This window comes from Ambystoma mexicanum, chromosome 10 (assembly GCF_040938575.1).
Source record: "Ambystoma mexicanum isolate Mex_15411 chromosome 10, UKY_AmexF1_1, whole genome shotgun sequence".
In the NCBI taxonomy this organism is placed as follows: Eukaryota; Metazoa; Chordata; class Amphibia; order Caudata; family Ambystomatidae; genus Ambystoma; species Ambystoma mexicanum.
In genome coordinates this window covers 173,396,968-173,413,169 of record NC_090932.1, presented here as the reverse complement: position 1 = coordinate 173,413,169, position 16,202 = coordinate 173,396,968, and the positions used below count along the sequence as shown (strand labels likewise).

At 46.2% G+C, this 16,202-nt stretch overlaps 1 protein-coding gene across 1 annotated transcript in view; it reads right to left on the bottom strand.

Moving 5' to 3' along the window:
• The window catches only part of LOC138493148 (fish-egg lectin-like), a 262,786-nt gene that overhangs the window by 122,314 nt on the left and 124,270 nt on the right, over positions 1-16,202 (bottom strand). Inside the window, exon 2 of the mRNA XM_069620333.1 lies at positions 15,159-15,392. Coding sequence (XP_069476434.1) covers positions 15,159-15,392 — 234 coding nt within the window. The remainder of the gene's footprint in view (positions 1-15,158; positions 15,393-16,202) is intronic.

Here is a 16,202-nt window from a genome sequence, read left to right as displayed (position 1 = left end):
CCCTCCCGGACAGGATTTTTTCAACCCGCCTCCCTCAGCACCCCGCACACCACTCACCCGAAAATAAACAAACACCTACACGCAACACACACACATGCAACACACACACTTACCCATTCTCCGTTGTGGCCATTTCAGGGTCCTGGCGTGCCTGTAAGCCCCTGAGCGAACTCGTTTGCATCCCAGAGCCTGACAGTTCGATTAAGAAAGACTGCTCTGTGCAGTCGCAGAGCAGTCTTTCTAAATTGTTTTTTTTTTTATTCGGTTATTTTAAAAAGATCTATTGACCTAATACAGGGAGATCTTATTGTCAGATGCGGTTCTCTATCATTTTAAGCAGTTGGCAGTTAGCTCTACCTCTTAAGTGTCATCAGAGGGTGAGGTCCACCAACCCTGGATGTTGCCTCTCAGTGCTTGAGACCAGGATAGCCGTGGCCTACCTAAAAGTCAATGTGGGTCATGCTGGTTGCCATGTTAATTGAACTGGGGTGGGGGACGGCTTTATTAGCACAATTGGGAAAAAAATCCCTGCTATGCATTTTTCTCCTTTCCACCGCATTTTAGAAAAGTGGGGAGTAAACAAAAGCAATTTCTGTCTTTACTCTTCATTTTCCGCAACATGCTGGAAAAGTGTAAATGCTACCAGTAAAGTACACTTTGCAGTCAGCATTTACAATAGAATCCCTACGGAACCCACCTGCTTTTACCAGATTGTATTTGAGGCTGATGCTATAGGAATCTAGCGCATTAACACCAGCATAGAATTACATCCTGGCTTTAATGCACCCGCATTTGTGTGTCAGAGTGGGAAATGGAGGTGTACATGCTACGTCCGCTTTTCTCCCAAACTCACATAAAATGCCGGTAAACACACTTACAGCCAACTCAGAAGAGTCTTTCTCCTGTTTTATTCCAGTCTGGAATGGGCCTGCCAGTCTCTTGTCTTCTGCCCCTACATTATTACACTTTCAGCACCAATTGCGAACTTTTAAATCTACTTTGCACTCTGATTTCTGGGTTGCTCTTCCTGTATTTTTTTTTGCTTTTTTTTAATAGCTTTTTGGCCCTTTTTGTAATTACCTTTTGATGTACTATGTAGGTGGTTAAGTCTAGTTCACGTTTGTCCACATTGTTTACTGTAACCTATATTGTTATATGGTGTGTTAATCTCTCCATTAAGCTCTCTGTGAACACTTTGGTAATATTTGGGGTTTCTAAATAACTTTTAAAAACGAATAAATAAATATACAGGGTAACCAGATGGTAGACTCCAACATTTATCACCCACTGACGGGCAGGGCATTATTTATTCATTTATTTTATTTGTAATGCGCATAGACATGGCCCGTGGGCATAAGAGTGCAAGGACACACAGTTAGAATAAACAATTATGAACAGAGATCATGGGCAAGGAGAGACAAAGAAAAGGTTTAGCAGAAAAGGAGTGTCTTTAGTACCTGTTTAAATTTAAGAAAGCTACTACAGGCTCTCAGATCTGGTGGAAGCTCATTCCAGGGCCTGGGAGCTGCATGGAAAAAAGGTCAGTTAATGCCCTAGGGCCAAATTACAGGCTTAAGACAAGCAAGGGCATTAAAGTGAGCTGCAGACCATTACCAAACCCGGTAATACCCCTGCCCAAAGGGGTTTATTGCTATTGGCATCCCAGCATGCTTTCCCAGCATGCTTAACTGGGTGCAGACCATTTTTAAAAAAAAATGTTTGAAATGGCACAGCTGTTGTTTCTCAACTTAAAAAAATCTACAAACCAAGACCACTGCCATGGTCAAGAGAGGAGCGAACTACATATAGTCCCTTCTCCCTTTCCATTTTTTGCCATTGCCGTGGCAGGGAAGTGCTGGACCACAGTGTTCCAGGAATTTAGGGGAAAGTCAGTGGGAAGAGGAAATTAAGGCTCACACCTATTGCACAGAAAGGGAAATGGCAGCCTGCCACTTCTCAGGTGGCTCAGAACACGAGAATTACCATGAGGTAAGCACACATTCTGAGCTCCGCAATTGGCTGGGATGCACCGTGGAACCACATCCGGGATGCTGATATACAAAAAGCCTTAACAACGTCTGTGTCTTGGATTTCTGTCTCTGATATTCTGCCAGTGTCTTGATTTGTCTTTTGTATGTTTGGTTTCACAAAACCTCTTTACACATACGTAAAAACTGAGTATGGCTGTCCCGAAGAGTGGACCCAGGGTCTCATTACTAGTAATACAGGATTTCCCCCAAAACCTCTTTACTCATGCTTAAAACTGAGCATGGCTGTCCCGAAGAGTGACCCAGGGTCGCATTACTAGTAATGCAGGATTTCCCGCAAAAACTCTTTACACTTGCTTAAAAACTGAGTATGGCTGTCCCGAAGAGTGGACCCAGGGTCTCATTACTAGTAATGCAGGATTTCCCCCAAAACGTCTTTACACATGCTTAAAAACTGAGTATGGCTGTCCTGAAGAGTGGACCCAGGGTCTCATTACTAGTAATGCAGGATTTCCCCAATGGATTACCGTTTGTAACATTACCATTACTGTTAGGGAGAATTCTCCTTCTAGGGCTAATTTCCCTCACCTAGTGAGTGCCCCAGCAGCTTTGCTGGATTTCTGGAGTTTATTTATTCCACCTGGTAAGAGTATACATCCTTTTTCCACTCTTACATGTGTTGTGGCCTATGTGTTTTTACTCTGTGTGATTTGGGCACTGAAGCACACCACTCCAGGCGCCCCTGTTCTTGTACGGGTTACACAGCACCTTTAGTGTAGTAACCCAGGGTTGTCTTTCAGGCTTCCCTCCGACTCCATTTCGCTGGGGCTGACTACTGTCCCCCAGAGAAAGGTAAAGTTGCCATTTACTTTACATAGTCATTTGTTCCACAGACCCAGTACACCCCATTTTACATGGAGTACTGGAAAGGGCTAATCTGTACGCCTTTTCTGTCTGTACCTCCCTGAGCAGTGTTTTGCTCTTTTAACATTTAGACTTGGCTGGTGGCAGTGGTATCTACCCTAACTTTTCTACCGCGATTATATTAGATAAACGTGGTACTGTTCTTGGCTATTATATTAGCCTCGAACATAAACCCGCTTGACCAAATCGTCTTTCTTTTGCCTCCAGTTGGGTTTATTCGCCATTTCTTTTTGCTAAAGTCCTTCTTGTGTTTTACTTTGCGTGGCAAACTAGGTTCGCCTTCTTTGTTCACTGTCTTTTTGGCGGGCTTCTGCAGAGAAACCCTCCTCAAGGCGCCTGGGTGTCTAGATGGGCTGAATGTGAGGGAGGGGTGTAGTCACCCCCTGCACAGGGTATCCTAGGAAACCCAAGTTGCACTTTGCCATGAATGGCTGAGGTGGTTGTCCCGGCTGGACAACCCCCCTGCTGCGTGATTGACAGCCAGGCTGTGTGAATGGGGTTTTGCGCATAAAAGGCAGGTCTCTTTGGCTAGAAGTCAGAGTCGCCTCTGGAACTACAAGGAACTGAAGAGAAGCAGAGAGAACGACAGCTGCTGCAACTACCCCGTCCTGATGAAGCCCTGCTGCAGTCCTGAGCTATCTGCCCTTCAACGACTAAGAGGAGATCCGGTCCGGAGTCTTCTTCCCTTGAGCCTGGTTGGGATAACCGCTCGTCTTCTTCAGACAGATATCTCCGCCATGGTCGAAATCGCTGCACACTGCTGTAGTGGTCCGGATAGCCACTTGCTGAGCCTCTCCTGTTTTTAAGGAGCACACCTTTTCGTTGTCGCTGCTGCCGGCTTCATCCCTGCGTGGTGCGGACCCCCTTCAGACGTCCTCCTTCACAACAAAGCTCAAGAAATCGTGGGTCTGCGGGAAACCAACAGGAACAACTGCCAGGGCACGTCCTTGCCTTCCCTCCTTCTTATAACTTTTGCTTCCGAACATTTGACAATATCCAAGTACTTTTGGGCTACGCTGAACCGTGAACTCTCTAACGGTGTGATCTTCGGCACAGGTCTCCAGTGTCACCTAAACCTGGCTCCGACCCTTTCACTTTTGAACGCCTGTTTCTGAGTTTTTCTCGATACTGCCTGCCTAACCTAAATATTGCCTCTGATTTTTGCCTCCAACTCCCTCTGGGTATCTCAGGTGCTAAGTGTGCTTTTGCCCCGGTAGCATTTCATGTCACGGATACGCGTTTATTAAGTAGACCGAACTGTCAAAAAGTGATCGGAACCGTATCCGCTGTATCGTGTTTTGTTCATAAGACCGGTTCATCCAAACACAGGGTACTTACCTTGAGACATACTGTACAAAGTGAATTGGTTAGTTGTAGTATATTTAACGTGTGGTTTTGTTTAAAGTTTAATAGAGGTGTTGTGTTTATAACTGATGGTGTAAAAATAAATGTACTTATATTTTTTACCTGAAACCCTGAGTCAGTGTCTTATATTTTTTACCTGAAACCTTGAGTCAGTGTTTGCTTGAGTCAAAGTCATTGTGGTCCCTTTGTGTAATCTCTGCTACTGCTCATATACTCTTGAGATAAACCTGGCTGCTCTGCTACTGCTACCACTATAACTTAGTAGTACAGGCTTGTACCAAAGGTAAACTTGTATTGCCACCTCTGGTCTTAATTGTGTGCAGTGGCACCGGATTCTGCCTAACACTGGTGTACAGCGGTGAGGATTTGGAAGTAGAGTGATTACACTTAGAGTGCTGCTATTGATTGGGTTCAAATAACCACAATGCTAACACCACTAAATCTATTTAACTGAGAAATCATGTCAAATATGGAAAACTACACTGAAGAGAGTCTTTTACTCTATACTGCTGAGGTTCTTAGAATCATGTGTAGGGATAAGAATCTCTCTGGTAAAGGAAAGAAATCTGAACTGGTTGCAAAGTTAATGGGAAAAAGTCTGGAGAGTGGATCAGAAGGGCCTACCACTCCAGCCAATGTGGATTTTGATGTTTCTGATTCTGAGAGTGTTAATTTAGAAGAAGTAGATGAGTCCTTGCTAGGAAACCCTATAACTCCTTTGCCTGCTCAGAATGCATGACCTCTGTCCACAGGGACCACCACAGGTCCTAAAGTTACTCCTGAATTTATTGCAATTGAGAAAATGAGACTTGAATTAGAAGTGAAACGTATTGATGCACAAACTGCCATGAAACATCAAGAGTTAAGGCTCAGAGAAATGGAGCTGAATCATGAACTAGAAATGAAGAAACTGTCTCTAGAAAATGCTTCTCTCCCAGAGTCTTCTAGGTCTTCCAGCCCTAAGAGACCCCGTATGCCAAAGGAAATGATTGGTATGTATGAGACTAAACTTGATGTTTTGGATTGGTTAGCACTGTTTGAGTACAATCATGGGATTCAAGGTATCTCAGGGAATCAGTTGATTCCGTGGCTTTTCTCTAGGCTTCCCCCTGTTGCAAGTGATGCTGTAATGGAGTTGGGGGAGGAGGATAAGCAGGATTATGAGTGTGTGAAACTAGCATTAATAGCTAGGTTTGGGAAGACCCCTTCCCAGTATCTTAAGAGGTTTAGAACCATCAAAAAGCATGATGGTACCCCTTGGGCTACCTGGGTGTGTGACTGTTTGAAAAACGTAGATGGTTGGGTTAAGGGTTACAAAGTGAACACTTATGAAGGTTTGAGGAATCTTGTAATGTTGGAGTCTATTTTTGATGCCTGCTCCCCTGAGCTTAGACAGCACTTGGCTGATTCAAAGGAGATAGATCCTAGGAAGTTAGCTAAGGCTGCTGACTTGTGGGTTGCCAACAGGGCTAGTCACAAGGATTCTGGGGCAACTCAGAAGAAGAGGGGAAGCAGTCCAAGAAAGACAACAAGGAGAATTCCAATAATTCCAATCGAAAAGAGGGCCCCAAACATAACCAGGGTAAGCCACAAGGTAAACCGAATCAGGCTAGTGTCCCATCTGGTTCCACACCAGATGGAGGTCAGAGCAAGCCCCCATTCCAGAGAGCATTTGGGAAATGCTTTGTTTGTGGGTTGCTTGGCCATGTGAAAGGAGATCCCAAGTTAAAGGGTAAACCTTCAGGGATCAACACTGTCTCCTTAGCCTTTTCCCAGGTGGATGAAGTACCTATGACAAGTGGAAACTTTCAGCTACTAGCTGATGAGCCCATGAGAGTCTCAGCTAGTGTTTCTTTAGTGTCCTTGGGTCTTTGTGAACAACATAACTTAGATGTCTACAACTCAATCCCAGATAATACTAAAGAGTATTACAAAGATAGTGTTCTTGTAAATGGTCAGGAGACCCCTGCCATCAGAGACACTGGAGCCTGCATAACTGTGGTTGATGAATGTTTTTTCAAGGTGGAGGATGTTGCTAAGGCACCCAAACACCTCACCAAGTTAGCTGGAGGCCCTGTGCAAATGGTTCCCAAGTTACCAGCTCTCATCCAGTGTAATGACATGACTGTCAGGATACCTGTAAGTGTGCAGAATAACGTACCTGGGAGGGTCCTGTTGGGTAATGACCTTAAAACTCTTGGAGTTGTGTCCAGTACCCCCAGACCTCTCAGCAGAAGGAAGCAGGAGCTCACAAGGTCTGAAAGGGAGGGAACCTAAAGAGGCTCTCCTGGGGACATGATAGAGGAAGCTATCGCCCCAAGTCCACAGGACGTACTTACTGCCATTGCAGGGCAAGAAAAGACAAAAGGGAAACCTAAGTCTGCCAGCAAGAAACCAGCAAGCACTCCTGTTCCCAGGATGACATCTCCGAGACTGTCCAAAGTCACACCTGTGACTCCCACACCAGCTGAGGCTGAGTGTGAGGTTCAACCCTGTATGGTCAAACTAGATACTGAGGGATCAGATCTAGAAGAGGATCTTACCTTGATAGGAGATCTTGACCCTGTTGACCATCCTGAGCTGCAGTCTTTACTGGCAGAAGGTGGACCCAACAGGGAGGATTTCAGCAAGGGACAAAGAGAGTGTACTACCTTGGAAGGTCTTCACCAACAGGCCACTTCTCAGCTCAATGGGACTGAGCCTGGGAAGTATAGGTTGCACTGGGAAGATGGCCTCTTCTACAGTGAACCAACTGAGTCAACCCCTGGAGACTACAAAAGACGGGTAGTACCTCTAGTGAACCGACTCCAGTTTCTGCAGTTAGCCCATGAGGTACCTTTGGCTGGTCACTTAAGTTTTAAGAAGACCAAGGAAAGGCTATCTCTGCACTTCTACTGGCCTAAGATGGGTACAGAAGTAGACAAATTCTGCAGAAGCTGCCACACTTGCCAAACCTCTGGCAAGAGTGGGTCCAAGAATGTGGCCCCCTTAGTGCCTCTCCCAGTGGTGAGAGTCACTTTTGAGAGGGTGGGGATTGACATTGTTGGTCCTCTTGACCCTTCCACATCTTCAGGCAACAGGTTTATCCTGGTTGTAGTGGACCATGCCACTAGAGTTCCTGAAGCCTTACCTATGAGGACTGGTATGGGTCCAGCTGTGGCTAAGGCCCTACTTGGTATTTTTACCAGAGTAGGTTTTCCTAAGGAGGTGATATCTGACAGGGGATCAAATTTGATGTCCCACTACATGCAAACCATGTGGAAAACCTGTGGAGGTACCTACAAGTTCTCAACTGCCTACCAGCTCCAAACCAATGGGCTGGTAGAGAGGTTTAACAGAACTATGAAGAGCATGATAGGTGCTTTAGAAGAACCCCTTAGAAGAAAGTGGGACCTTCTACTGCCATGCCTTCTCTTTGCTTATAGAGAGGTCCCTCAGGAGGGAGTAGGATTTAGTGCCTTCGAACTTCTCTATGGCCATCCAGTCAGAGGTCCATTGGCCCTGATTAAGGAGGGGTTGGAGAGTGCTCTTTCCCCCAAGCCAGTCAGAGTGACTGACTATGTGATAGGTCTCCGGAGGAGAATGTCACACATGATGGCAGAGGTAAGTGATAACTTGAGGGCTGGTCGAGCTCTGGTCAAGCATTGGCATGACCAGAAGGCTAACATGGTTGACTTTACTCAAGACCAGCTTGCTCTTGTTATGGTCCCCACAAGGCAGAGGGCCTTGCAGGACAAATGGATAGGACCATTCAAGGTTGTGGGTAAACCTGGAGAAGTGAACTATCTGGTGGACTTAGGCAACCCTAAGGAGGCTCCCAGAGTCTTTCACACCAACCGTTTAAAGGCTTATGTCTCTAGACCTGACATAGGAGCTCTGCTTCTAGCTTCAGCTCAGGAGGAGAAGGAGAGTGAACCTCTGCCTGACCTCCTCAGAGGCTTACCTTTAGATGAGCAAGTGGGAGGAGTTAATCTCTCTTCCAGTCTCACATCTGACCAGCAGGATGAGTGCAAGTTACTGTTAAATCAGTTTGTCTCCCTGTTCACTTTCACCAGGCTTGACCCCTTGTGGCCAACATGACATAAACACTGGTGACTGTTTACCTGTCAAAAGCAGGGGGTACAGAATGTCAGACAATATCAGATCCCACATAAGGAATGAGGTCAACAAGATACTTGAGCTCGGGGATATACAGCCCTCTACTAGCCCATGGTCTAGCCCAGTTGTGCTTGTACCAAAGGCAGGATCCAAAGAGTTGAGATTCTGCGTGGACTATAGAGCTCTAAATGCAGTCACCACGACTGATGCCAATCCTTTGCCTAGGACAGATGAGCTGGTGGATAAACTTGGTGCAGCCAAGTACCTCAGCACATTTGACCTAATGTCAGGCTATTGGCAAATAGCCCTGACAGACCATGCCAAGGAGAAAACTGCATTCTCCACTCCAGCTGGCCTCTACCAATTCAGGGTGATACCTTTTGGATTAAAGAATGCACCTGCTACATTTCAGAGGATGGTCAATCACGTTCTGAATGGGATGGAGGACTTCTGCATGGCATACTTGGATGACATTGCAGTGTTCAGCCCTACATGGAAAGAACATATTGAACACCTAGGTTATGTATTACAGGCTCTGGAACAGGCCCATCTGACCATAAAGGCAAACAAATGTCAAATTGGTCAGAGTTCAGTGGTCTACCTTGGGCATGAAGTAGGAGGAGGTGAAATAAGGCCATTGCCTAGCAAAGTACAAGATGTACAATGCTGGGCCACCCCTACTACTTAAACCCAAGTGAGAGCCTTTTTAGGTCTCACCTGGTATTACAGGAACTTCATAGAGAACTATGGGACCATAGCTTCTCCCTTGAAGGTCATCTCTTCTCCAACATTTCCTAAAAAGGTCAGGTGGAATGAGGAGTGCAATCAAGCCTTTGAAGGACTAAAAAAAGCCCTTTGTCAAGCTCCAGTCCTAAGAGCTCCTGACTACCACCAACCCTTCATTGTACAAACTGATAATTCTAATGTAGGTGTAGGTGCATTCCTTAGTCAACTGGATGAGAAAGGTAGAGAACACCCCATTTGTTTCATCAGCAGGAAGTTAAAGGATCCTGAAACAAGGTGGGCAACAATAGAAAGAGAATGCTTTGCTATTGCGTGGTCACTGAAGAGGTTTAGACCATACTTGTATGAATCTACCTTCATCATTCAGACTGACCACCAACCCTTGAGATGGCCGATGCAAATGAAAGGGGAAAACCCAAAATTACTCAGATAGTCAATCAGCCTGCAAGGATTTGATTTTTCCATTAAGCACAGAGCAGGAAGTCACCACCAAAACGCTGATGGTCTCTCTAGGAAGTTTGTAACCGACTAGAGGTATGAGATCCATCCAGGAGTGGATTAAATCCTCCTGTCCCTTAGTCTGGGGGGGGGGGGTGAGTGTTAGGGAGAATTCTCCTTGTAGGGCTAATTTCCCTCACCTAGTGAGTCCCCCAGCAGCTTTGCTGGATTTCTGGTGTTTATTTTTTCCACCTGGTAAGAGTGTACATCTTTTTTCCACTCTTACATGTGTTTTGGCCTTTGTGTTTTTACTCATTGTGTGATCTTGGGCACTGGAGCACACCACTCCAGGTGCCCCTGTTCTTGTACGGGTTACACAGCACCTTTAGTGTAGTAACCCATGGTTGTCTTTAAGGCTTCCCTCTGACTCCATTTCGCTGGGGCTGACTACTGTCCCCCAGAGAAAGGTAAAGTTGCCATTTACTTTACATAGTCATTTGTTCCACAGACCCAGTACACCCCATCTTACATCGAGTACTGGAAAGGGCTAATCTGTACCCCTTTTCTGTCTGTACCTCCCTGAGCATTGTTTTGCTCTTTTAACATTTAGACTTGGCTGGTGGCAGTGGTAACTACCCTAACTTTTCTACCGCGATTATATTAGATAATCGTGGTACTGTTCTTGGCTACTATATTAGCCTCGAACATAAACCCGCTTGACCAAATCGTCTTTCTTTTGGCTCCGGTTGGGTTTATTCGCCGTTTCTTTTTGTTACAGTCCTTCTTGTGTTTTACTTTGCGCGGCAAACTAGGTTCACCTTCTTTGTTCGCCGTCTTTTGGCGGGCTTCTGCAGAGAAGCCCTCCTCTTGGCGCTTGGGTGTCTTGGTATACTGAATGTGGGGAAGGGGTGTAGTCACCCCCTGCACAGGGTATCCTAGGAAACCCAAGTCGCACTTTGTCATGATTGGCTGAGGTGGTTGTCCCGGCTGGACAACCCCCTGCTGCGAGATTGACAGCCAGGCTGTGTGAATGGGGGTTTTGCGCATAAAAGGCAGGTCTCTTGGGCTAGAAGTCAGTCGCCTCTGGAGCTACAAGGAACCGAAGAGAAGCAGAGAGAACGATGGCTGCTGCAACTACCCCGTCCCGGTGAAGCCCTGCTGCAGTCCTGAGCTATCTTCCCTTCAACGACTAAGAGGAGATCCAGTCCGGAGTCTTCTTCCTTTGAGCCTGGTGGGATAACCAGCTCGTCTTCTTCAGCCAGAGATCTCCGCCGTGATCGAAATCGCTGCACACTGCTGTAGTGGTCCGGATAGCCACCTGCTGAGCCTCTCCTGTTTTTAAGGAGCACACCTTTTCATTGTCGCTGCTGCTGGCTTCATCCCTGCGTGGTGCAGACCCCCTTCAGATGTTTTCCTTCACAACGAAGCTCTACAATCGTGGGTCTGCGGGAAACCAACAGGAACAACTGCCAGGGCACCAGCTGCATCGTTGGAATGAGGTACTGTGTCCTACTCTTGGAAACTGGGTGAACCCCTTTTCTTCAACTTCAAGGCTCGTCCTTGTCTTCCCTCCTTCTTGTAACTTTTGCTTCTGAACATTTGATAATATCCAAGTACTTTTGGGCTACGCTGAATCGTGAGCAGTCTAACGGTGTGATCTTCGGCACAGGTCTCCAGTGTCACCTAAACCTGGCTCCGACCATTTGACTTTTGAACTCCTGTTTCTGAGTGTTTCTCGATGCTGCCTGCCTAACCTAAATATTGCCTGTGATTTTTGCCTCCAACTCCCTCTGGGTATCTCAGGTGCTAACTGTGCTTTTGCCCCGTGTTAGGGAGAATTCTCATTCTAGGGTTAATTTCCCTCACCTAGTGAGTCCCCCAGCAGCTTTGCTGGATTTCTGGAGTTTATTTTATTCCACCTGGTAAGAGAGTACATCTTTTTCCACTCTTGCATGTGTTTTGGCCTATGTGTTTTTACTCATTGTGTGATCTTGGGCACTGGAGCACACCACTCCAGGTGCCCCTGTTCTTGTATGGGTTACACTGCACCCTCAGTGTAGTAACCCAGGGTTGTCTTTAAGACTTCCCCCTGACTCCATTTCACTGGGGCTGACTACTGACCCCCAGAGAAAGGTAAAGTTGCCATTTACTTTACATAGTCATTTTTACCACAGACCCAGTACACCCCATTTTACATGGAGTACTGGAAAGGGCTAACCTGAACCCCTTTTCTGTCTGTACCTCCCTGAGCATTGTTTCACTCTTTTAACATTAAGACTTGGCTGGTGGCAGTGGTATCTACCCTAACCTTTCCACCACGGTTATATTAGATAAACGTGGTATTGTTCTTGGCTATTATATTAGCCTCGAACATAAACCCGCTTCACCGAATCGTCTTTCTTTTGGCTCCGGTTGGGTTTATTCGCCATTTCTTTTTGTTAAAGTCCTTCTTGTGTTTTACTTTGCGCAGCAAACTAGGTTTGCCTTCTTTGTTCACCGTCTTTTTGGCGGGCTTCTGCAGAGAAACCCTCCTCAAGGCGCCTGGGTGTCTAGATGGGCTGAATGTGAGGGAGGGGTGTAGTCACCCCCTGCACAGGGTATCCTAGGAAACCCAAGTCGCACTTTGCCATGATTGGCTGAGGTGGTTGTCCCGACTGGACAACCCCTCTGCTGTGTGATTGACAGCCAGGCTGTGAGAATGGGGGTTTTGCGCATAAAAGGCAGGTCTCTTGGGCTAGAAGTCAGAGTCGCCTCTGGAACTACAAGGAACCGAAGAGAAGCGGAGAGAACGACGGGTGCTGCAACTACCCCGTCCCGGTGAAGCCCTGCTGCAGTCCTGAGCTATCTACCCTTCGATGACTAAGAGGAGATCCAGTCCGGAGTCTTCTTCCCTTGAGCCTGGTGGGGATAACCAGTTCATCTTCTTCAGCCAGAGATCTCTGCCGTGGTCAAAATCGCTGCACACTGCTGTAGTGGTCCGGATAGCCACCTGCTGAGCCTCTCCTGTTTTTAAGAAGTGCATCTTTTATTCGTTGTTGCTGCTGCCGGCTTCATCCCTGTGTGGTGCAGACCCCCTTCAGACGTCCTCCTTCACAACGAAGCTCCACGAATCGTGCGTCTGCGGGAAACCAACAGGAACAACTGTCAGGGCTCCAGCTGCATCGTGGAATAAGGTACTGTGTTCTACTCGAGGAAACTGGGTGAACCCCTTTTCTTCATCCTCAAGGCTCGTCCTTGTCTTCCCTCCTTCTTATAACTTTTGCTTCCGAACATTTGACAATATCCAAGTACTTTTGGGCTACGCTGAATCGTGAACTTTCTAACGGTGTGATCCTCGGCAACAGGTCTCCGGTGTCACTTAAACCTGGCTCCGACCCTTTGACTTTTGAACTCCTGTTCCTGAGTATTTCTCAATACTGTCTGCCTAACCTAAATATTGCCTGTGATTTTTGCCTCCAACTCCCTCTGGGTATCTCAGGTGCTAAGTGTGTTTTTGCCCCGGTAGCATTTCATGTCACGGATACGCGTTTATTGAGTAGACCGAACTGTCAAAAAGTGATCGCAGCCGTATCCGCGCTAGCGTGTTTTGTTCATAACACCGGTTCATTCAAACACAGGGTACTTACCTTGAGACATACTGTACAAAGTGAAGTGGTTAGTTGTAGTACATTTAACGTGTGGTTTTGTTTAAAGTTTAATAGAAGTGTTGTGTTTATAACCGATGGTTTAAAAATAAATGCACTTATATTTTTTTACCTGAAACCTTGAGTCAGTGTTTGCTTGAGTCATAGTAATTGTGGTCCCTTTGTGTAATCTCTGCTACTGCTCATATACTCTTGAGATAAGCCTGGCTGCTCTGCTACTGCTACCACTATAACTTAGTAGTACAGGCTTGTACCAAAGGTAAAACTTGTATTGCCACCTGTAGTCTTAATTGTGTGTAGTGGTCCCTAAGGGCACTGCACAGGATTCTGCCTAACACACCGGTAGGATTTCATGTCACGGATACACGTTTATTAAGTAGACCGAATTGTCAAAAAGTGATCGCAACCGTATCCGCGGTATCGTGTTTTGTTCATAACACCGTTTCATCAAAACACAGGGTACTTACCTTGAGACATACTGTACAAAGTGAATTGGTTAGTTGTATATTTAACGTGTGGTTTTGTTTAAAGTTTAATAGAGGTGTTGTGTTTATAACTGATGGTGTAAAAATAAATGTACTTATATTTTTTACCTGAAACCTTGAGTCAGTGTTTGCTTGAGTCAAAGTAATTGTGGTCCCTTTGTGTAATCTCTGCTACTGCTCATATACTCTTGAGATAAGCCTGGCTGCTCCACCACTGCTACCACTCTGACATAGTAGTACAGGCTTGTACCAAAGGTAAAACTTGTATCACCACCTGTAGTCTTAATTGTGTGTAGTGGTCCCTAAGGGGACTGCACAGGATTCTGCCTAACAATTAACACTTGTGGAACTCTGTGAGTCTGCAGAGTATTGGTAATTTACTGCCCTACGGGTGGGTATTTCAGGAAAACGGGTATCATGTTTGCTTCTATAAACACATTCATTTCCAGCCCTGTTTCGGGGATGAATATAACATTGTTGCTCACAGCGCTATTGCACCATGCAGCGCAACGCACATAAGGGTCAGTATGGACCCGTTGGTACACCATATAGCAGAAAGAGTAAGAATGAGGGCATACCTCTCTGCTCTGGGGTTAATATTTTTACCACCACCCTTTGTGGTCTTCAACTTAAAATCATGTGGTATTTCCCAGAAAGACTACATAAAGTTAAGTAAATCCATTGACCTAAATAGAATGGTAGTTGCTAAAGACAGGATATGCTGCCTGTTTTTACCATGGCCACCTAACTCATAATGCAGGCACTAGAGATAGTGGAAAGATGCCTTGGCAACTAGATGCTGCCCTTGAGTGTCACTAAATAACCTGTCCTTTCTCACAGAATGTTTGCTGCAAGGGAGGGGGCCCTGCCTTGCAATGGGATTGAGCGCCTTTGTTTGGGACGCGCGGTGTGTAGCAAGTAGTGCAGGTGGTGTATGCGGGTCAATGGGCTTGAGAAGAGATACGTTGACATTGCACTGGGGAATTGAAAGTAAATGTTGCTTTAACTTATGATAACGTTTTGTTTCCCTTGAATTCTGTTTCTGAAAGATGTTCACATGTATCACTGTTCACAGTGACAGTCAATTGCCGGCACGTCAACATGCCGGTTAGATAAGTCCGCCATCTCTTAGAAACACCTTGCTCGCATTTTGTACACTGGGAGGGTGGATTCCGAGGCTGCCCAACTGGGTAACGATAACACCTAATATTCCCAGGTCTAGACTGAAAATGTTATATAATTGTGGCTCGCAGTGATGGTTATTTGGTAATTTCTTCTGTATTTTGTGGTCGATGCTGTGTAAAAGAAATACAGTCAATCGATGTATTTTATTATCTGGCCATAGACCCATACAACGGCGCATGTGCAAAACATATAGATACTGTACATTATTTTAAGGCATACACAAAGTTGAACATATTTGAATCGAATTGAAAAAAGCCAATGTAATGCAAATGATTTTGGAACCCTACCTGGTTTTTGGACCCAGCTTGCACCGTTCCATCCAAAGATCATTTGGTGTATGTTCACACCCCAGACTCCAGCAGGACCGACTGTGACGTGTGTAAGAGCCCCGGGCAGCTGGGACCAGACTCCCCCCAAGAGGGTGACAATGCCGCCACCTCCAGCCACTCCAAACACCTGCCCGCTGCCGGCATCTATCTGCACCAGGCTTCCTGGCACGGACTGGCAATTCAGAACTGTAACTGAAACACACAGGGTGAGATGCTGGGGTGTTTGCATCCGGGGATACACTAACAGCAAATGCAAAGTGTGATCGCCACATTGGCCAATGCCTCTTGCATCATCCTCCACTCCTCTTAGTGTGGATGGCAGCCGGTGGCCCTCCTAGTCAAGAGATTGCAGCCACTAGATCTCAAATACATCTCCCCAAAGGTTATAACTTTCATTTTAATAAGACACATGACTCGTGCTTGTGAAGGTATGAGATCAAGTTGACTGCAATATATTTTATTACACACACACGCACCTCAACATCAACAAAATGTCTGCCCTCGGTCCACCATCGCCCCACAGAAACCTGTCATGCTTACATTCTATGAGCATTCTTGCAAATGAGGCCGTGCAGTCAGGAAGCAGGGCACGCAGGCCGAATCGACGTGTTAACGTCACTCGGACTTAACCGGGAGTTCCCGTGGGAGGCTATACACACCTCATTACATCAGCCTAGAACACTCTACTCTGAACAGAATATAGGACATGTTACATTACTACAAAGGACTAAGGCACTACATGGCATTGCAAATGGTGGGGCCATTTTAAGATGAGGTCATTGATTGACCTCACTGGAGCACTGTTGGCCTTCCATGCAGCGTGCATCTGGGTGTGTAAGCCCACGGGGCAGACAGGTCAGTGCAACTACCTATGGGCGAGCACCAGCAGTACTTTCCGGGGCAACTTATGCGATTCTATTAGCAGGGGCCATGCATTGAGCAGCATCTGTTAGGAAAAATAATATTTGGCTAGGGTAATGCATGCCCGACTCCTGGGCACCA